At 46.9% G+C, this 22,977-nt stretch overlaps 2 protein-coding genes across 11 annotated transcripts in view; one reads left to right on the top strand and one right to left on the bottom strand.

The window, feature by feature from the left end:
- LOC309643282 (uncharacterized protein) overlaps positions 1-22,977 on the bottom strand; it is a 437,652-nt gene that overhangs the window by 217,087 nt on the left and 197,588 nt on the right. The gene's annotated exons all lie outside the window — the stretch shown is intronic.
- LPIN1 (lipin 1) overlaps positions 1-22,977 on the top strand; it is a 219,891-nt gene that overhangs the window by 33,007 nt on the left and 163,907 nt on the right. For all 10 annotated transcript variants that reach the window (XM_082425896.1, XM_082425900.1, XM_082425889.1 and 7 more), the window contains exon 2: positions 2,142-2,198. In XM_082425896.1, the coding sequence (XP_082282022.1) occupies positions 2,142-2,198 (57 nt within the window). The remainder of the gene's footprint in view (positions 1-2,141; positions 2,199-22,977) is intronic.

The raw sequence follows: 22,977 nt of genomic DNA, 5'->3' as shown, positions 1-22,977 counted from the left end.
AACTCCAGTCATCCTCAAAATCTCCCTCTTCTTCACCCACCCGACCATCCGAGTCAATCACTAAGCCTGGGGGCCTCTCCCACTAGGCAGTGCTCATGGCAGCCCCTTCCTCTTACCCCCGCTGTCACCACCTTCCTTCACACCCTGGCCACGCTTTGCTAGAATAGCCTTTAAAGAAAAAAAAAAAAGGGAATTCCACGGCCGTCCAGTGGTTAGGACTCCGCGCTTTCACTGCCGAGGGCTCGGGGGTTGAATCCCTGGTGGGGGAACTAAGATCCCACAAGCTATGCGGCTAAGGAAGAAAAAAAAAAAGCCTTTAAATTTGCTTCTCTGCGTCCAAAACACAGATGTCAGAGTGATCCTGTAAAACACAGGTCTGACCATCCTGCCCCTCAGCAGCTCCCCACTGTGTACCGTCATCGTTCTCAAACTGTGTCTCTGAAGCCAGGGCTCTGCAACCAAGACTGGGGACTCCAGGCCTCTTCCCTGAAATGACCACAGCATTCCCCTTCTATTTACATACAGGCTTCTGCAAAAGATTTTGTTTGAGGGCATTTGTTTAAAAAAAGAAACTTTTTTTTAAATGACCCCACTCTACCCATGTCTCCTGACTGCAGACCATCCCGGGCCTGCTCCGTATCACTTGCACACGATGGGATATTCCCCAGTCATGGGCACTCCTCGCTGTTCCCCAAACATATGTGTGGTGCCTTTGTTTCTTTGAACACACCCTCTTCTCTGCTTGGAATGGAATTTCTCCTCCTCTCCCCTCCGAGAGCCCCACTTATCCTTCAGAAGCAGCTCAGATGTCACCTTCTGTGGACAGAAGGCGCAGAACCTTCCTTATATTTCCCGCAAGCAAACTATTGCCTCCCTCCCGGGCTCCCACCCGGCCCTGGGCATGTCTTGATGGTGGTCCTGGCCATGAAAACCTTTTCTACATGTCTTCCTGCCTGCCCCCCACTAGATCATGAGTGACTCAAGGACAGAATTTCTATTTTACTCATCTCTGTGTTCCCACTACCTAGCAAAGCACTTGGCCCCTGCGAGAAACTAAATGAATCATCAGGTAAAGCAACACCATTAATTATCTGCCAATCAACAATATGGGTTGGAAGAGCTAAATGCCGTAGATGAATAGCAGGTAGGGTGACGGGCAAGGGGATGAGAGGATGAGGGAAATAGGAGTAAGGGGCTTCAAGGGTTGTTGATTCTGGGCTGCTTTAGTTGTACTCAGAACATATATGGTTTTTTAAAATTTTACTTTATTTATTTATTTATTTGTTTGTGCCAGGTCTTAGTTGTGGCCCGTGGGCTCCTTAGTTGTGGCATGTGGACTCTTAGTTGCAGCACGCATGTGGGATCTAGTTCCCTGACCAGGGATCAAACCCGGGCCCCGTGCATTGGAAGTGCAGAGTCTTAACCACTGTGCCACCAGGGAAGTCCCAGAACATATGTGTTTCTGAGTATAACGTAAGTATAGTTTAAGGACTATGAAAACGTATCGCATCCCTTAGGCTGGGAGCTCTAACGGGGGCCCCTGTCGGAAAAGCAGACTGTGCAGGTGCTACTTGCTTGGATAATTTCATAGCAACAGTCTTAGCAACTCATCTGTGCATGAGGCTTTGCCCTTTCACCGGAATAGACTCAGTGAACGCTCACAGCACACCCATCCGTTCCGGGGTTGTCGTTATGCCCATTTTACAAAGAAAACCAGCCCTGTGCAGTCATACAGCCAAGAAAGAGTAGAGGCAGCACGTGAAAGCATGTCTTCGGACTCCAAATCCCATCATTCTTCCATGTTGCCCTGTCTCCTGACGTTTCCCCAGTAGGTCCATGTGCTCTGGGAAGGAGGAGGCCACAGAGGAGCAGAGGAGCGGGAGCGGGAGATTCATGACCGCACGACGCGTCGCTTCTTACCAAGACCTCGCACTCGAGTGTGTTCAAAAAAAACCTCACCAAATCCTTCTTCTTACTGCATTTCCTTTTTTTTTAATTGAGATATAATTCACACACCATAAAATCCACCAGGTTAAAGTGTACAGTTCAGTGGTTTTTAGTATATTCACAAGGTTGTGCAATCGCTACCACTAATTCCAGAACATTTCCATTAAGTAATTTCTAATGTTTTTGTTTTGCAGATTCCAATAATGAGAGACCCTGGCTGGATTCGAAATGTATGGTCTTCAAACATTAATGTGAGTAGAGTTGCTATGAATGCCCTAATTATATTAATACTTTGACATTTCAAGATGAGAGAAAATACTCTTTGACAAACTGGTTTATTGCCATGGATACATGCAGCCCCCAAACCAGGACTCTGCCATTCGACTGAAGCTTTCAGAGTTGGCCTGTAGCCCTTTCTAAAGGTTTGATGAGCCCCAGATGAAGCTAAGGACATTTGGGCTGGTTTCTAACCTCTTCTCCCTGCGAGCCATCCTCTCCCACGCGTAGATCTGACTTTGTCACCTCCCTGATTAAAAAGCATTCAATGGCTCCCTAGTGCCAACAGGGAAATGTTCATATCAGGTTCATGCCGTTTGTTTGCCCTTAAAGGACTGTCACGTTTATTTAATAAAAGCCCTTGCAGCTGCCCCTGAACCCCTCAAAGCCCTCCTGAAGATTCTGCCTCTTCCTCCTGCACCCATTGGTCCCTTTTGTCACTGCCCTGTGCCTGGTCCCCAAGCCTCAGCCGGGCCCTTCAGGTTGTCTCTGTGACTGTACTTAGTGCTTTGCTTTCTGCTCTTTTAGGGTCTCCCTAGACCCCATGTTCAGCAGCCCGAGGGCCAGCACCACGCCGCCCCCATGCCCATGCCAGCTTCCAGGTTCTGCTTGTGAATCTGGCTCGCTGAGCCTCTGAAGTTTGGGGGGATATTTTGCTGAAGCATCCCTGGCAGTGGTCCACCTACATCCTGGTTCTTTTTTTTTTTTTTAATAAATTTATTTATTTATTTATTTATTTTTGGCTGTGTTGGGTCTTCGTTTCTGTGCGAGGGCTTTCTCTAGTTGTGGCGAGCGGGGGCCACTCTTCATCGCGGTGCGCGGGCCTCTCACCGTCGCGGAGCACAGGCTCCAGATGCGCAGGCTCAGTAGTTGTGGCTCACGGGCTTAGTTGCTCCGCCGCATGTGGGATCTTCCCAGACCAGGGCTCGAACCCGTGTCCCCTGCATTGGCAGGCAGATTCTCAACCACTGCGCCACCAGGGAAGCCCCATCCTGGTTCTTTTCTCACAATATGTTCATCTCGCCCTGCCTAAGTTCAGCAACTTCATACAACTTGCTCTACCCCCTAGATTTTAAACCTGAGATCCTTTCCTGTGGAGAAGAGACTTGGAAAAGCTCGAGGAAAGGCTTTTGGAATAATCCAGGGAGGAAGTGATAAAGCCTGAAGACTTATTTCAGGGTGCCCATGATGGGGGGCCTCACTTGCTTTTCTAAAGACCTTGGACTTTATCCTACAAGTAATGGTAATGGGGGGTGTTGGCATTGAGGGGCCTTAAGCAGGCAGTGCCGTGTCACATCTGCAGCCCTGTTCCAGGGTAGTCACGGGATGGGGCTGGAGACAGGGAGGCCATTTAGGAGGTCATCGTCAGCCTGGTTGAGCTGAAGTGCGTGGTGGACAGTCCAAATGGAGGTTTCCAGAAGGTAGCTGGATGTTTGGTCTGGAGCTGAGAGGCAAGGTCAGGACTGGAGATACTGATCTGTGGGTCAACAGTATCGCTGAAGTCTCCAAGGGGGACAAAATCACCCAGGGAGTGTGTGTGGCCAGGGGAGGTGGGCGAGGTCACATAGGTGGGTTTCCAATCAGAACCTCTACTGTCACAGCTTTTGGTAATTTTTATGTTGTTATCCTTAGAAGATAGGTTCATAAATTCCAAAAATGCTTAGTGATGAGAAAACCCAAGTGAAGGGAAAGTACAACAGGGCAAGAGAGTAGGGCTCAAAATCTCTGTCTTTGCCTGTCTGTCTCTTTCTCTGTCCCTGTCCCTGTCTCTGTCTCCTACTTACTGTGCAAATAAATGTTCTAGGCACGAGGGTACACTAATGAGTGCGTCGTGGTTGGTCTTTTGCTTGAAGGGCTCACCAACCAGTAGAGGAGACAGAGGCATACGAAATGACGCAGCGACAAGGCTCCGTGAAATGTGCCGTGATGGAGTCCCATGTGGGCTGGTTAGTACAGAGAAGCCAGTGATGAATTCTTCATGGACCCGAGGAATGCTTTCCTGGAGGTCCAGCTCTCAGTTTGAAGAATCTTGGTTTGGCCGTGGGATGCAGAAACCCCCCAGATACACACCAGCATACCCATCCCTGCACACGTAGAGGTTCATTCAAGGCAAAAGGCCCCGAGTTCTGGAGGGAGAGTTGAGCAATGAAATGTTCACCCAAACTGCGTAACCCGTGTAACTCAGGCGAGAGAACGTGGTACAATTAGTCACATGAAGCCTCCCTCTTGGCCAACCTGTGCTTCGATTGCACCATTTCTAGCAAAAGCAGCAATTCTCAGAATTCTAGATTATCCTGGCACAGTTACTTGGAACCATATTTTGCTTACTCCTTTTCTTTCTTATCTTTCAGTTTGAAAAAGGACAGGATTTAAAATGTCTTCTTGGATGGAAAGCACATTTTGTACAGGGAGGAAGTGACTTTTGGTTAGATTTAAATTAATTTTTGAAAAATTTTACCCAAGTGCTTCATGTGCCTATTTTCTAGAAAATCTACTAGGAAATGCTGACTCACGACGAAAGCCAACTACTTACGTATCTTCTTTGCACCTTATCCTATGGTGTTACTGATAGAGGAGAATCTAGCTGATTCTCACAGAGCATCATATGCTAATGCATCCTCCTTTTTTATACTCTGCCATTTATGTATAATCTTATCCTGTTTTAGTTTGTTCTTTATTCAGACTCTGCCTTTCTTATATAGAGAGTTTTTCTTGGGGAGAGGTGTGTTTTTCCTGGAAGTTATGTTTGCCTTTCTTTTTCCTTGTTAGCAGGAAAAATTTGTGCTTCCCATTCCCTGCCTGTCCTTTCTCCCCTGCCCTCCGTTCCCACAACACACACACATGATGTCCTTAAGCTTTTATTTTAGTCTATCACTTGGAAACTATCACAGTCATTATTTTTAAGCCCATTAACTTGTTTTAATTGGGATCTATTTATCTTATTTGGATGACCATGATTTTCATATAGCACTTCGGTTTTCTTATTTATTTAACAAACCTTATATGGTGCTTACCAAGTGACAGGTTCTTTTCTAAGAGTATTACAAAATTAACTCATTTACTTCCTTACAGTAGTTCTGTAAGTTGGTCTTATTATTATCTCCAGTTGAGAGATGAGAAAATGAGCACAGAGAGGTTGAGCCACTTGCTGAAGGTCACACAGCTGATAAATGGCAGGGTTAGGATTCAGACCCACATCTTCTAGCTCCAGAGACTTTATTCCTAAGCACTGCAACATGCTGCCTCTATAAGAAGTTTCTCTCATTCAGTAGTTTCTAATTCTTTTCATTTATTCCTTGCACTTAGTACTTTTATCACGTTCCCTAATTTTTCCAAACTCTCAGCTCTCTGTGCAGGAGTCCTTTTTTTCCTATAACCTCTCTCTGCAGGAAATCTCTCTTCCTGCTTGCTCTCAGTCCTCTGCCAGAGCTGTCATCTTGGAAGGCTCTCACTACATCCAACTTTACCCTGATCCCTGTTTTCTTCTTAGTTCACTCTTTAAAAATAAGCAAACTGGAGTTTTGTTTTCATGTAACCTCCCAGAAAAGGGAGATAGAAGATAAGTTTTCGAATCCTTGCCTGTCTGAATCTCCTTTTTAATTTGACTTCACATTTGATAGTTTAGTTGGAATTAGCATTTGAGGTTGATATTAATTTTTCACAGAATTTGAATGCATTGTTTCATTGACTTCTAATAACCAATGTTACCTGTATGCCAGTCTGACTTTTGTTCCTTCCTGGGTGACCTACTATTATTATTTTCTACCTGTAAGTTTTTAGGGTCTTCAATTAATCCTTTGTGTCCTGAAGCTCCACAGTGATGTGCCCAGCAGTGGATTATGTCTCACTCATTCTGCTTAGACCCTGGAGCACAAGTCTGTACTGTCCTAGTGGACAACATACTTGTAAGCTAATGAGTATCAGCAGATGAAATATGTCAACAGACTAAAGGAAAATGGAAAACAAATAAAAGAGTGGTGACTGGAGGCCCATCAAGTTCCCCTCTGTCTCTCTTATCTCGTATAGCCCAGCTTTTTGGTCTACAATTGGTATGTTTCATTCACTTAATCTTCTATTTTTGTTATGATTATTTTTGGCAATCAAATTTTTCCTTTAACAGATTCTTTTTTGTTCTCCAGTCTTTTTCTCTTTCACAGCATTCTCCTGTTTTTTGTTTTCTGAATGAAATAACTTCCCAGATCTCTCTGAGATTTGAATTTGGGAATTTCTTCCTATTAATTTCTCTTCTGTTCCCTTCATTATTTTTATTTCTTCTGGAGTCAGGTTTCCCCCTGTCTGTCATTCTTTCTCTTGCATGTGGCAGAGTTTCCTCAAATGGCTGGTGACTGGCAGGTGACTGTGTGCATGGGGTAGGAAGGTTGCCTGGAAGCTCCCATGGCTGGGGTTCACCCTAACCAGTCAGGGAGCCGGTGGTTACCCGGGGAACAGTGTGATTCTGGTTCCGGCACCTGTTTGAGGGTCTCCTGGGCAGGTAGCCCCTCCCTTGGCTGCAGCCCCCTTGCAGGTATTCCAGGTTGTAACTTGCTCCGTGTTATTTATTTTTCTAAAATTTTATTTACTTTTTATTGAAGTATAGTTGATTTACAATACTGTGCCAATCTCTGCTGTACAGCAAAGTGACTCGGTTCTATACATACAGACATTCTTTTTTAAATATCTTTTCCATTATGATTTATCCCAGGATACTGAATATAGTTCCCTGTGCTCTACAGTAGGACCTTGTTGTCTATCCATCCTATATATACTAGTTTGCATCTGCTAATCCCAAACTCCCAATCCATCCCTCCCCCACCCCCCCACCTCTTGGCAACCACAAGTCTGTTCTCTGTGTCTGTGAGTCTGTTTCTGTTTTGTAGATAGGTTCATTTGTACCATATTTTAGATTCCACATCTAAGTGATATATGGTATTTGTCTTTCTCTTTCTGACTTACTTCACTTAGTATGATAATCTCTAGTTGCATCCATGTTGCTGCAAATGGCATTATTTCGTTCTTTTTTATGGCTGAGTAGTATTCCATTGTATATATGTACCACATCTTCTCTATCCATTCATCTGTCGATGGACATTTAGGTTGTTTCCATGACTTGGCTGTTGTGAATAGTGCTGCTATGAACATAGCGGTGCATGTATCTTTTTGAATTATAATTTTGTCTGGATTATGCCCAGGAGTGAGATTGCTGGATCATATGGTAATTCTATTTTTAGCTTTCTGAGGAACCTCCAGACTGTTTTCCATAGGGGCTGCACCAACTTACATTCCCACCAACAGTGTAGAAGGTTCCCTTTTCTTTTCTTTTTTTTTTTTATAAGTTTATTTATTTTTATTTATTATTTATTTTTGGCTGGTCTGGGTCTTCATAGCTGCACTGTCTTTCTCTAGCTGCGGCGAGCGGGGGCTACTCTTCGTTGCGGTGAGCAGTCTTCTCATTGCGGCGGCTTCTCTTGTTGCAGAGCATGTGCTCTAGGCACACAGGCTTCAGTAGTTGTGGCACATGGGCTTCAGTAGTTGTGGCTCACGGGCTCTAGAGCGCAGGCTCAGTAGTTGTGGTGCATGGGCTTAGTTGCTCTGTGGCATGTGGGATCTTACCGTACCAGGGCTCAAACCCGTGTCCCCTGCATTGGCAGGTGGATTCTTAACCACTGCACCACCAGGGAAGCCCTAGGGTTCCCTTTTCTCCACACCCTCTCCAGCATTTGTTATTTGTAGACTTTTTAATGATGGCCATTCTGACTGGTGTGAGGTGGTACCTCACTGTAGTTTTGATTTGCATTTTTCTAATAATTAGTGATGTTGAGCATCTTTTCATGTGCCTACTGGCCATCTGTATTTCGTCTTTGCAGAAATGTCTATTAAAGTCTTCTGCCCATTTTTCGATTGGGTTGTTTGTTTTTTTGTTATTGAGTTGTATGAGCTGTTTGTATATTTTGGAGATTAAGCCCTTGTGCTCTGCGTTATTTCTTTACTCAACCTTTCCCTTTGCTTTCACCTTCCAAATTTGATTAGATGTCTTTTCCACAGAAGGTGGCCCTCCTGTTCTCTCTCTTCACTGTTGTAAGTTTTTAAGTTCTGAAGTTTCCTTGAAATTTAATGAGATGCAGTGTCTGGAAGTAAAGGGAAAATAAACACACCCGTGTTTGTTCTGCTTCACCTGCTACCCTGCCCCAGGATTTTCCTCCTTGTTCAGCATTGTTAATGGAGCTATTCCGCGCGTGTCCGATGACATTCACTGTGTTCCTATCCAGAAATGCACCGCATATCTCTTACAGCCGATTGCGTTTCTTAGCCTGAATCACGATAGCCCCACTCTGCCGTACACGTCCTGGGTGGGCTAGTGCCAGGCACTAACACAGTCAGATCCAACAATAATGTATTTAATTAGAATCTTACAGAGAACGATCATTTCCTGTTCAGTGAATGCTTAGGTTTTAGAGAGATGTCCCAGGGCTCCTTTCTCACTTGCAATAGACAGAAACGTTCTATGAATGTCTCATTTTAGTGTGTATTCCCAATCCTCCCTCTCACCAAATCCTTCTCCCACCCCAGTGGGCATCCTGTTCTGAATTGTTTGTGTTTGTTTCCTCTTGCTGGACACACTGTGTATCGACTTATCTTGAGCTCTTTGAGGACAGAGGCATCTCTTAATCGTTAACCCCCCACTGTACCTAGCACAGAGTAAGCACTCAGAAATGGCTGGTTGAGGACATGTCACACCTGAGCTTTCCAATGCGGTATCCACTAGCCACGTGTGTCTACTGAGCAGCTGAAATGTGGCTGGTCCAGACCTAAGTGTGTTACAAGTAAAAAATACGTACTGGATTTCAAAGACTTAGTATAAAAGAAAAGAATGTAAAATACTTCACTAGTAATTTTTATATTGATCACCTGTTGTAATGGTAATATTTTAGATTTATTGAATTTAATAAAATATTTTATTGTAAAAAAGAGAAATGGCTGGTTGCATAAATGGGTGCATTCTTTGTGACTTCCCTCCTGCCTCACTCATGATAAGGGCACCGGTACCTTTAACACCAGTGCATCCCTAGTTAGTTTATTTTTACTAGGATGAATATATATTTGCAACCAGGCATTATGACCCCTATATAATAATTACACAGACATTTCAAAATATTTATTGAACACCTACTAAGGGCCAGAAACGGTGCTAGATATTTAGACAGAAATGGTCTTTTCCTTCCTGCAGAGTCTATCTGCTGGGGAGAGATTTTACAATAATTGCGCACACAGATGGAACATTTAAACTATGCTCAGCACTTTGAATGAAAGATATGCAGAGCAGCGTGAGTGTCTAACAGGGAGAATTGACATAGATGGGGACGTTAGTGATGCTTGAGCTAAGGTTGAAGAATGAGCAGTGGTTAACCAGGTGAAGAGGGGAGAGGATTCCATGCAGGGGGACGGCAGGTGCAGAGGCCTGGCGGTCGGAGCGAGCAGGACAAGCGCAAAGACAGGGAAACCATCCAGTGCAGCTGGAGCTTAGACTGTGTGGAGAAATAGTGGCGCCAGAGCAGCTGGGACAGCAGACGCGCAGTCAGACGTTTGATGCTGGAGAAGCGGGCACGTGTGTCTGTCAGAGAAGCGTTTCCCATTCAGAAGCTCTCTAGCTGATCCGTCTGTCTCTGAGTCTCCTGAGGACACTGCAGCTGAGCTGAGCATCAGTGGAGCAGATCGTACCGTGGTGGGTTCGACGCTGCAAAGCACAGAGCGATAGAAGAGAACTGAAACTGAGCTGTGTTGGGACCGGGATAAATCCTTGTCTGCCCAGCCCCCAGTCCCTGCCTCCCACTGGAAATTCAAGAAACCCTCAACTGATTCTTTGTCTTGAGTATGCCCCACTCTGCTCAGAATTTCCTCTAATTAGGTTAGTGATGCCCAAACCTTCACTTACACATCCCCCGGGGAGGGAGACAGGAGAGGAGAATATTGGGTGCGGGTGTTATAGTTTAAAATTCAAGTGAAATCACATTAATTTCTTCTTCTGAAACTACCTCAATATCCTCTGAAATGAACGGAGATGCCCTGGGGTGTCATGGGCCCAGGACTGACAGCTATCACACTGCGTGTGTGTTTGGGGGGTTGGGCAGGGGTGACGACGCAAGACTGTCTGTACCTATGAAGTCACAGCACAGATGTGTAGATGACAGGTCAGAGCTGACGGTCCTCTATTCCCACTTCCTCTCTTTCCGATGCGGAGACTGAGGTGACATCTGCAGGGTCTTATAAGTGGCAGAACACAGACCAGAACCCAGGTCTCCAGTTCCCCAGAACCACACCCTGCCCAGGAAACCTCAGATTCCAGAAAGATCTGTGGGATTTTTGTACTGGGCCAATGTCCTCACTGTTCAGGGAGGAAAAAAATCACAGAGTGTGGCCAAGATCCAGGTCAGATTTATTTTTTTAAAGCTTTAAAAAAATTTTTTTTTTTTTTTTTTGCTGCATTGGGTCTTCATTGCTGTGTGTGGGCTTTCTCTAGTTGCGGCGAGTGGGGGCTTCTCTTGTTGTGGAGCACGGGCTCTAGGCTCGTGGGCTTCAGTAGTTGCAGTGAGTGGGCTCAGTAGTTGTGGCGCACGGGCTTAGTTGTTCCGCGGCATATGGGATCTTCCCGGACCAGAGATCAAACCCGTGTCACCTGCATTGGCAGGCAGATTCTTTTTTTTTTTTTTTTTTTTTTTTTTAAACAAGGGCATCTTTTATCACCCTCTCTTCACAAGTGCAGGATTGCCCGATTTTTTTTTTTTTTTAATTTTATTTATTTATTTATTTTTGGCTGTGTTGGGTCTTCATTTCTGTGTGAGGGCCTTCTCCAGTTGCGGCAAGCGGGGGCCACTCTTCATCGCGGTGCGCGGGCCTCTCACCATCGTGGCCTCTCTTGTTGCGGAGCACAGGCTCCAGACGCGCAGGCTCAGCAGTTGTGGCTCACGGGCCCGGTCGCTCCGCGGCATGTGGGATCCTCCCAGACCAGGGCTCGAACTCGCGTCCCCTGCATTAGCAGGCAGATTCTCAACCACTGCGCCACCAGGGAAGCCCGGCAGGCAGATTCTTAACCGCTACGCCACCAGGGAAGCCCCCCAGATCAACTCTAGTGTGGAGCTCGAGGAAGGCCACTTTCCCTCTGGGGACATGTGTTACCTTACAGATGCAGCCTGACTGCTGGACCAGGTGCAGAATTAGCTTTTGGAACCAGCTTGCTCTCAGCATGCCTTTAGACAGAGTGTCCCTGGCCCTTTTCTCCTCTTGGGGCAGAAGCCTCGTTCACCTCTGTTTCACCCAACATAGAGCTTCCCTGGAACCAGGTCCTCTTTGGGGGGCGGGGTGGAGGTGGAGAGCAGCTAATTCAATCCAGGAGCCGAAGAATCAGGTGGCAGCGTTTTGAGCCCGACCTGCCCACCTCTACACAGACCACTGTTCCTCTGCGGGCTGCTCGGGTGGGACACAGCAAGGCTAAGCCCAGAATTCTCAAACTGGTTATGCAAAAGATCCAGCAGTTCACTCTGGATCTGCCTCCCATTCAGAACCCTCCACAGCCCTGTTCCAAGTGGGGATCCAGCTGCGAGCTCCCAGGCTCCAGACGCAGCCCAGATGGTCTCTGTACACGCCTTACCTGTCTCCTTCGGTCTTTTCATCGTGATCACAAATCCACCTACTTTCATCCTTCACATCCTTTGGAATCTGCAGGCAGATATGATCCTATCCTCGCATTAGGCCACCATTTTTCCATCTCCCGTTCCCCCCCAGTGGGTTTTCTTTTGCAGGTTAAACAGCTTTTGTTATTAGAGAGTGGTTTGGACTCGCCTTTCAGGTTGTGGGTCGTTCCTTTCAGAGAGGTGTGTGCCACCCTTACGGAGCTCAAGTATGAAGGTGGCACCGAATGTGGTTTTGTGAGTGTGGCGTGATCTGCAGAGAAAACCAGGAAAAATGACTTCCTTTGTTTCAGGCTAACAGTCATCTATCTGCGCAGCCCAGTACCACAGGTTTGGGGAAGTGTGAAGCTTTGGAATCTTCTTCTCCTGAGGCTGGCAGAGGGGCACAGAGGCTGGAATCTCGTGGCCATGCATATGCTGGCTTCACATCTCAGTAGAAAACTGTACACTTTAAAGATGAGAATCACAATTTAAGAAGCGAGTTAATGTTTTTTAGCCTCCAAACTTTGGTAAGGCTGGGTTGACATGATCTGGAGAAACTACAAGAAGAGCCTCATATTTGGTTGAAATGATTTGTAGGTAGTTTAGATACTGCTGCTTCCAATGCCATTCTCTTACACAGGACAGAATGTGCTAGATTTGCACATGACTTCCTGAAATGTGCTGGGTTGCATGGTGACAAGTCAACAGAGCAATGTACAAATCCCATGCAGTTACTGGAACTTACTGCTCAGCCTTTTAACATTAGAACATCCTTTTCAGGACTCTATCTTAACCACAAATCTATCCAAGCTACCATGAGCTAGAGACGAAAGGAACAATTCTCTTCCTTGTTAAGAATTGGTCTTACAAACACGACTTTTCCATTAAGATTCAAAAGCACCATCCGAAGAAGACATGGGAAGGGGTAAGCGGGTTGTGTACATCTGGAAGACCAACTCTGGCTCTAACTCTGGATTCTCCCAAAGAATGAGAAGGCCCATGGTTTGTGAACCAATATTTCCAAGTTTTACCTTCTACTCTCATGTCTAACATCTGGTGGTAGGCATTCTGGTCATGCTTAAAGAAATTGCTTGTGAGAAAACAATCCCACTGTAAGCCTAAGCATCTATAGAAAGACTGGGTGCAAGGTGGTCCTCGAGATTCAGCTAAAAGTTTGAGTTCACAGTGTCACACCTGAGCAAAGACTTCTAATGCTGTATAGCAGTACTGCCATATTTTAAAGGATTCCAGTCTAACTGTATAATAACTTTCCAGTTTATCACCATTTAAAACTATTTTTAGTTGATGGATAATACTTAAACAATTGTATCCTGTAATTACTCATCATTTTTGTCCATGACTTAGGCATTTCAAAGGGTTCCTATACAGCTTAAATTTCTTGGAATTGATGCTTTGTCTGCAAAAAGGTCTATTATATAAATATCTTACTAGTATACTTAGTAGATAACACCAAATTTTCATGCTCTATAAAAAATGGATATGCTAATTCCTCCCTCAATGTTTTCTCACTTTGTTAGAGTGAATGAAAAGTCCCTTCTAGTTAACTTTTTGTAACTCAGAATTCAGCAAGGCAAAATCTGATTTCATGGAAGACTTTGGTCACATTGTGCTCCAAGCTTTCGATCAGCCCTTGACTAGGTTCTGTTCTGGATCCAGTGCTGGCCTCCAACCAGCTCCATGCAGCAGCCTTACTGAGCCCTCTCTCTCCTCCCCCGAGCACCACAAAATGCTGACATCATAACCCCAGTGGGGTCATCACAATCCTGCCACCCAACAATGAGCTTTTCCCGGAGTCTTTGCAGAGGGCACGGGTGAAAGGACAGTGGAGAAGGAGAGAAAATGGGAGTGGAGGAGGCAGGTTGAGGGGCGAGATCAGGAGGAAAGAGAGAGAAGGGTAAGACCGGGATGGGGAGCCAGCCGTGCCTGTCCTAATAACAGCCAGTAAGCAGTGGCCCGGGCTGATGGGAACCAGAAAACTAGGAGAAAGAGGAAAGTCAACCAGGAGGCCAGTGTTCCCATGAGCAGTGACCTCCATATGAAATGAATGGAAGTTGAATGGGGTCCTGCCAACATGCCCTCCAAGTGGGGAAGGTGCGGCTTTCTGCTGGCAGTGAAGGTAAATGGCTGGGTTGGGGGGGTGGACACAATGGGGTATCAATCCCCACACGACACATCCAAATGTCCCCCGTGCTGGCTTCTCCGCCACTGAACCCACAGAAGAATGGAATCAGTGGCTGAAATCTGGGGACACTAGAGCCCTATCACAAGACTCTTGGGGTCTCAATTCTACCTTCTGTGAATTGGTTTGCTCTGGGCTGTTACACGGGTCTCCTCATCTGTTCAGTGTCATTGATTGCCTTCTTGTGGAGTTCTTTGAAGAATGGTAAACCATGGTGCATTATTTATACAAATATTTTCTAATATTTTGTCTTATTAACATGGGAAATGCAAAGGAAATGCCACTTAGATGTACATGCAGGCATGTGATACTGAGAGTATTTTCAGGGAGTTCTGCAAGTTGGTGCCTAACAGGAACCTCCAGAGTCTAATTCTCATTAGAAGGACGAAGCAATAGGGACAGGAACTTCGATTCCCAGACTAGGACCCAAGCAGAGCCCACAGCACCCCTGTGAAGCAGGTGACCTCTGCCTTTTCCCTCCACCCCCTCCTGGCTCCCTCCTCCTCCCCTTCGTATGGGCCCAGAGCAGCCAGTCGTGAATGATCATCTGCACACAAATATTTATAGGAAGTGCAGTTTCATTGGGATTTAAGAGAGTGGTTCTTTTCTTTGTTTTGTTATGTTTCTGAGCTGGGATAGGGTGTTAGCCACAGACCTCTCCAAACAGCCAGCTTGTGTGGACAGGTACCCACACTAGGGTCCCAGCTGGGAAACAGGCGAGCACAGCTCCCGGATCACTTTCTCTCCCTGGTCTCTTGCCCTTCTTTAAAGGATGATGGCAGAAACAAATGAAAAATCCATTTTTCTACATCCAAGAAGGATTTCACTTCCCGGGAAGTTCTAAGGGCTCTCATTTCACAGCTTGGGGCAGGACTTATCCCACCCGGAGCCAGTGTGGGGATTAGCGTTGTTACCGCTGGGGCTGTGAGAAAACCCGAGGAGTTTGGAAATGTGTTGTCCTTTCATCCGTTCTCCATGACAATCGATGTCTGATCATTGCTTGACCCCAGAACTGGATACCTAGACCACTGCAGAAGCCGCCTACCTCTACTGTCTTCTGCCGCCCAGCCTTCCCGCCATCCTGCATGGCCAGCCCCCCACCCCCCGCCAGATTCATTTCCATAAAATGGAGGTTTCATAACATTTCCCTCCCTTCTTATAAGCTTTTAATGGTTCTCCAGGGCCTTCAGTTTAAAGCACCATTTGCGGTGCCATTTTTTTTGCAGTAGGCAAATGTTCACTTTAATTGTAATTCTAAATTACTTACTTTCACATTAACATAGATATTTCATAAACCAAGAAGAACCAAGTATTATATATTTTTTAGTGGTTAACATGATTCAGAGAATTTTTATTAAAAAGGGATCAAGAGCTGGTTGAAATTCTCACCATAAATATAAAATATCTATTACTATTTTTATTCACAGTGAATTCAGATCTAAGCTTCCTGAAGAGTTGTACTATCTAATATAATAGGGATGACAAGTACTTGACAGCCCCCCTCTAAAGCACGGGCTTAACATAAAGTGATGTGGTTTAAAACACCAGCTTATAATACTAGGCTGCCATTTGAGGCCATGATGTGTTGGTCTCAGCCTGCTTGCCCATATTAACTGCTCAACAAACCCATGAGGATATTTGCTCTTTGATAACCTGCACAGCAAATCCCAAACACGTTTCTGACTTGCCCACTGCCAAAACTTCGATAAACTTGTCTTTCCACATTTACCTGCACCCCTTCCTCCCACCCCTGCAAAATCCCTTCTCTATTCATTTGCACTGGTTGTCACGCAATGACCCTTCAAGGTCTGGATCAGACCCCATCTGCTTAAGTAAATTAAGCAAAGCCTGTAGCATCTTTTTCCACCCAGAACTCTCCCAACACTCCTTCTCCCTAACTCCTTGGGCCTTTGGGTCTTTTCCAGTCATTTGGAACTAAGCATATGTGGCAATATCGAACCAGTCATCTATTTTTTCTCAAGCTAAGCTGCAGAATTTATTCAAATGTCACCAGTTTTTCTGCCAATTACTTTTTCTGTTCCAGGATCGAGTCCAGGACCCTCAATGGCATTGAGTTGTCCTGCCTCCTTAGTCCCCTCCGGTCGGTGACAGTTCCTTGGTCTCGCCATGTCTTTCACTATCTTGACACTTTTGAAGGGTACTCATCAGTTACTTTGTTGGAAGTCCCCTCGATGTGAGTTTGTCTGGTGTTTTTTCAGGATCAGATAAAGTTGTTCTACTGTTGGGAAGAAGGTTACAGAGGGGACACGCCTCCTCAGTGCATTCCATCAGGGGCCCGTGGTGTCGCCGTGCATCACCTAAGATGTTAGCCTGCATCCCCTGGTTAAGGCCATGTCTGCCAGGATTCTCCACTGGCTCTCTTGCATGGTTTCTGATGAGAAATATGCCGTAATTCTTATCTTGTTCCTCTGTGTAATTTCTTTTCTCAGGCTGCCTTTGAGACTTTCTCTTTCCTTTAATTTTCAGTGGTTCAATATGATATGCCTATGTTCATGTGTGTGTGTGTGTGTGTGTGTGTGTGTGTGTGTGTGAATATTTACCCTGCTTGGTTGCTTGGTGATCTTTGAGATTCTTGGATCTGTGGTTTGGTGTCTTTCATTAATTTTGGAAAATTCTAGGCCATAATTTCTTTAAAGATTTCTTCTGCCCAGCTATCTCACTCTCTTCTTCTGGGATTTGCTACATGAATGCTAGACTGTTTGACATTGACCCACCACTTCAGATGCCCATTTCTTTCTTTTCTCCTCCCTTACTCTTTTTTCTCTTTGTGTTTCAGTTTGGCTGTTCCTGGTCACCTTACTTCAGCTTCCCTGATTCTTTCCTCACTATGTTGAGTCTATGGATGAGCCCACTGAAGACAGTCTTCATCTTCATTACTGTATTTTCCATTTCTAGCATTTTCCTTAGATTCTTATAGTTTCCATCTCTCCAGTGAACTCATCTGATCTTGCATATCGTGTACCTTATGCATTAGAGACTTCACCCTATACATCAGATTTAAAAAAATGCATGTCAGATAATTCCAACATCTGTGTCACATCTCATCTCTTATTGTTACTGTCTCTTGGAAGTGTGTTACCTTGCCTTTTCATTTGCCTCCTCATTTTTTCTTGAAAGCTGGACATCTTGGTAGACCTGTAGAAACTTAGACAAATTGCTTTTAATCTCTAGAAATGGACCCACTTTTCCTCCTGGCAGGCCCTTAGCGTGGGGGTGGGAGTTAACCTGGGTAGAAGGTGGGCTGGGTTTGAGGTTCCTTGTTGATATGGTTACCCTCAGTGCACTGAACTCTTCAAATTCCTGTGGGAACACCTTGTGTTTCAGGGTGTGGTTTGCCCAAGAAATACTTGCCTGACTCTCAGCTTTAGACCTTCCCTTTGCACTGGGCCTCACAGAGGGTCCCTTTGCCTGTTATTCTTCCTCTCCCTGCTGTTCTTGTTACCCTGCTGTTGTTCCTGTTATAGCTCGGAGGTGTGGGGTGGCAGAGGGAGACATTCTCTGTTGTTCTGACTAAGTCCCAGTGGCTGCCTCCTGTCCTTGGTTCCCCGAGGTCTGGCTGCCTTGGTTCCCCTGTCTCTGAGCAGCAGATCGAATAACAACCAAAATTTTTAAATAGTAATGAGTGTCTAGGATATTTCTCAATATCGTCAACAACTTTGTTGCGGTGTGAAAATATCTGTGATCTGTAGTTGGTGGCGTTGGTTGTAGGAACTGTTGATACCATTGTGTGTTGTTGCCCTACCTTCATAATTGAAGGGAACACTACTAAATGTGAGTTAGAAGTTAGTGAAATGAAGATTTAATTTTTTCCACATTGAATTTGTGAATGTGTGCTTTCTCTCTGTGGATCCTTTGGACTCCTAGCATGCTTTGAGAGAGAACTTGCGGGATGAGGGATGGCCAACGGTAATCACTTGACCTGTGACCGGAAGCAGATTGTAGAGCTTCTCTCGTGAGTTAACCTTGGCCGCCCCACACCGCATGCTTCCCTGTACTGGCTCGGGGAACCAACGGGCAGGAAGTCTATGTCCTGAGGACAGCCAGGCCGGTGCTGAGACACAACATAGAAAACAAAATCTCCACCCAGCCCAGAAAACCTCCACAAAGGGAGACGACAAAAAAAAGCGTTTAATTATCGAATAAGCATTAAACCAGGCCATCTAATAAGAGACTGCAAAGACATTAAGGGATTTCACACGTTCATGCAGCCAGGCTGACACGTGTTCTCGGGTTAAACGACAACCAGTCCTCAGTAAGAGGACCTGACAGCACCACTTGTCACACACGGTTCACCTGGTAACGGGGTGGCCATCTGTGTTAGCTTATTGCCTTTATCCAAAGGAAAAATGAAACTTCTAGTTCCTTTGTGACAAGAGCTAGTTTTGCACCGTGGAGCGAGGCAGGACACCTGCCAAAGTTAGGCGCCTGCCCTCCCAGGGACGCTGGGAGACAGGGGCGCCATCTTTCTGTCTACATTTCCGAGAGGTGGCTGCCAGGTACTAGGAATATTTCTGAGTTGTACAGGTGCCCAGAGGCTTATTTAGCTTTTAGAAAGATTTACTTTTTAAGATTTACTCTCAAAGGGGCAGAGAAAGAATGTACAGTAAGTGTCCAAGAGTAAACGTGCTAAGAAAAGCGGGGAGGGGTAGGCAACCTCTTTCCCTTGTTGCACCAGGGAAGATGGAATTTTGTCTTGGTTTGTACTGACCGTCACACCAGAAAGGAGCAGTTGAGTTACAGCTCTGTACTTCCTTCCACAAAACGGAAGGGACGAGGGGTGGAGAGAGAGGCCAGAGGTTTGTTGAGGCAGCGTTCCCATGGATGCCGGAGGAGGCGATGTGGACACTCCATCATCTTTGACACTCCTCGTAGGTGCACGTCATTTTGCTCATGTGTGATGTTAATGTCCTGCTTTGGGTCAAGGGAAAATTGACTTTAGCTCTCCTAAGCACAAAGGAACGTGTGCTTTAATCCAGGAAACTGACTTTAACTCTCCGGAGTGGTTAATCCCTTTCCCAGGCTAACTAAACCTAGCCAAGCAATTCATCAGTCATTCAACGTGTCCTCTGAGACCTCCCTGGGGGCCCAGCATGCACTGGACACCATGGAAGAGAGACGGGTATGAATTCATTCTTGCATTCAAGCTGGGGAGTCCACGCCACATTTGAGCCACAGGGCACCGAGCTCCCCATTTTCCCACATGCCTTCATGGGGCCTTTCACGTGCTGGTCCTTCAGCCCGAAATACCTCCTCCCACTCGCACTTCATCGGTCAGGAGTCTTCCCCATCCTGAAGGCCCAAAACGTGATACTGTGTCCCTTATCAGGCTTCTAAGTGTTCAAAATAAATAATAATAATAATAGTAGTAGTAATTATCACTACTATTATAAAACTCACCAGAGTGGACCATGTATATTGTGCCAGGCATTGCACTCAGTACTTTAGATCATTTATTCCTTCAAACAGCCTGTGAAACAGATATTTCACCCCAGTTCAGTAGAAAAGGAAACTGAGGGTCAGAGAGGTCAAGATCACATAACTAGCAAGAGATGAAGCTGGGATCAGAGCCCAGCGTGGAGCCCCTCGCCCTGGCCTCTCCCATCAGGCTTGATCCGGTCTTCTCCGCTCTTGCATAGCACCTGCTTCCCTTCCTCCCTCAGTACTCCCTGACATCAGGGCTCGGACGTTTGACAGACTTAAGGAGGCCTTGAAGGAAGGTGCCGTGTCTGTCTCACGGCTCTCTCTCCTGCAGTGTTGAGCACTGCGTCTGGGGTACGCTAGGTGCTGGGAAAGGGGGTACGAGCAGAACTGGGGAAGCACTGGACCAGGGAGGGACAAGCAAAGGTAGTCATTCCTAGGATGCTAGTGACCTGAGACTGGGTACTGTAGGCGGAGAAGATGACCCGAGTCAATACTATTTCTTCCGTGAGATTTTGGGGTTAGGGGAACTGAGGTAGGTGGTCATGTGAAGGAAAGAGCTACCTGGTGAGCTGTGTGTAGGAGGCAACCCTGGAGAGGAAGCAGAGGAAGCAGCTGGGAGAGGGGAAGGGGGCAGAGCTAAGCAAGTGGAAAGACAGTGAGGGACAGAGAGGAATCTGCCACAGTTCAAGGCCCATTTCTGGAATCCCTGGCCCCTTTCAATATATCATGCTCCACACACACACACACTCACACACACACACTCACACACACACACACACACACACACTCACACTCACTCACTCACTCACTTTACTTGAGTTGGCTTGTATGGGTTCTGTTACAAGGACATTTAGAAGGAATATAAGTTACATGTTGACCCTTGGCACAGGGTGCTGGGAGAGGAGATGGTGGGCTTTAAGAGAGGGAAGGGCAGCCGGCCAGGGTACAGGATGAAGGGAAGTGGACTCGGAGAACACCGGGTTGTAAACGTGACTGTGCACTCGAATCTCATGGGAGTTCTGCGATATATCGATGCCTGGGTCCTGTCCCCGGAGACTGTGGTTACTTGATGTGAATGCTGGTCTGGGCATCGAGAGTTTTAACAGTTCCCCAGGTGATTCTAATATGTGAGAAGTTTTCATGGTAAACACTGCTTTACCGTGTTAGGGGTGGGTGAGAATGTCCAATTCAGAATGATTTCACTTATTCTAAGAACAAGAGATGATGAGAGCGATGACTTGAAGTCCTTGAGTATAGAGTGACTTTCCTCAACCAACCCCAGGTTCTAGGTCAACAATTAAAGAAGTTGTGTTTAGTTAAGCTCCAGGCAACGAGCAGATGCCAATGTGGATGGCTATTTTCGAGTTTAAATGCTGCATATTTACAGATATGATAATTTGTTGGCAAATCCAGTCCCTTCTGCTTTCTTAATTGTTTGTTTAGAGACGACAAAGGATTATATCAGTTAGCATCGAAGATTTTATCTTAAATGGGTGCAAAGGTCTATCAGCTGAAAATTCTAGTAGCTGAGCAATGACCTTGGGGTTGGCCCTGAGCCCATGGCGCTGTAACGGGTTGCATAGTGTCTTCTTGCAGGAACCTGATTTTATTCTGTAGCCAGCTTCCCTCACTGAGGTCAGAGGCTGGACCACTATGTTTAGCTTTGGGGTCCAGGTTTCTGGTGGGGCTCCGCCTTCATGATTTCATCTACAAGCCTAATTCCCTCCCCATCCCAAATGCCATCACACTGGGAGTTAGGGCTTCAACATATACATTTGTGGGGATATAAACATTTAGTCCATAGCAGATGCATTTCTCAGTTGGATTCCAAATATGTTTTCTTCTCAGGTAGATTCATCTAGTATGGCCTTGCCAATGATTAAAATACCAGTCACCAGTCACTGTCACAAGTTCCCTAAGTGGCCTCATTCCTGCCACCTCATCTCTCCTCTTCCCTTCACCTCCCAACCTTCTCCATAATCCAGCAGGGTCCTGCTCTGCTGTGCTTCATGTCTGTTCTCATTGGCAAATGCTTGTGCCAGACCAAACAGAGTGACTATCAGTCCTGGGTCTGGCAAAGGAGAGACATTTGTTCACTACAAGGCTGGGGTAAAAACAGGGCGGGAGGAAGGCCTCCCTGTGTGACGTATACACCAAAGGAAATACCGTCCGAGGTGTGAGGGCAGCTTCATAGAGACCTGGGTCCTGCAGGCCTGGCTGTGGAGCAGGAAGAGAGGACGATGTAGTTTCCTGGCAAAAATATATTTCTTGTCCTCACCTGACTCTTTGGGAATCTCCCCCATGCGGCCAGGGGAGAAAGGATGTCCCAGCCCCGCTTGATCACCGGGACACAGGCTGGGAGCCACTGCCGGGGCGGTCAAGGGACTTGGCGTTGCTCCCCCTCTCCCATCAGAGGCCAGCGGTGCAGGTCGGGGGCGGGGGGTGTCTTCCTTCAACCCCTGCGAGTGCCAGCCCGCTCTGCACAGGCCGGCCTCCTCCTGTCGGTCTGCTCCGGCACACCCGGCCTAGAGCAGTCGAGATTAGTGCCTGCCCCTCTTCCTCTGGGGCCCAGCAGGTCAAGTCCCGCAGCCACGTCCAACCGGTCAGTTCATGGTGGCACTGAATAGGGTCACAATTTTTATGTGTGTCTGTGCCACTGACCGGCATTACTGCCCCCAACCGAACACTCAACGGAGGACAGACGCCGCGACTGGCCTGGTCCCCGCCGGAGCCCCCGGCGCTCAGCGTGGCCACGGGCGGCACTCAACACACGAGTACTGGATGCAGGCGGGGAGACAGACCGGGCTGGGGGCTGCGGGGCTGCTGACAGCTCTCCATGCCAGGCAGTGTGGCCCGCCGGCCAGTGGGGGACCTGCCTCTCCCTCTGCCCTGGGGCTGGGGGCTCTCCTTGCTCCCCCGCTGCGCTGTGTGCCTGAGCCCCATGACTCTTGGACTCTGCCCGGCGCGTGGCCCAGGGGAGGGTGCACTGGGCTGTCTGATTAATGTATCTGTTAGGGTGAATTAGGGTGGCGTGGCCTTCAAGCTGTGGCCAATTGTCAGCCGCTCCCCTTAATCTCCCTGCGACTTCTTTTGCCCTCTTGGATGCCTCAGCCCTCATCTACGATCCTCCCCCTAATTTGGGGGTGGGCCCTCTGTGCTTTGGTTCCAAGCATTCGCTCCCCCTGGTGTACCCTCCCTCCTCCTCCTGTGGAATCCAGGACCTCTCATACCTGCCTCTTCCCCCAAGAAACTCGCTTTGGTTAGCCCGCCCACGGGCACCCCACTGGGATGGGACCCACTCCACCTCTGGTGGATTTCCAGGCTGCTCTGTGCCCTGCCCTCCGAGGGGGTGAGGCAGCACCGGCTGGTCCCTGGTTCCCGTTTGATTCTTGAGGCCTCAAGCAAGGGAGTGGAGTGCCTGTGCTGAAGTCGAGAGGCCTCCAGCCA

The sequence above is a fragment of the Balaenoptera physalus genome (assembly GCF_965194825.1).
Source record: "Balaenoptera physalus genome assembly, chromosome: 15".
NCBI lineage: Eukaryota > Metazoa > Chordata > Mammalia > Artiodactyla > Balaenopteridae > Balaenoptera > Balaenoptera physalus.
This window is presented reverse-complemented; position numbering and strand designations above follow the sequence as displayed.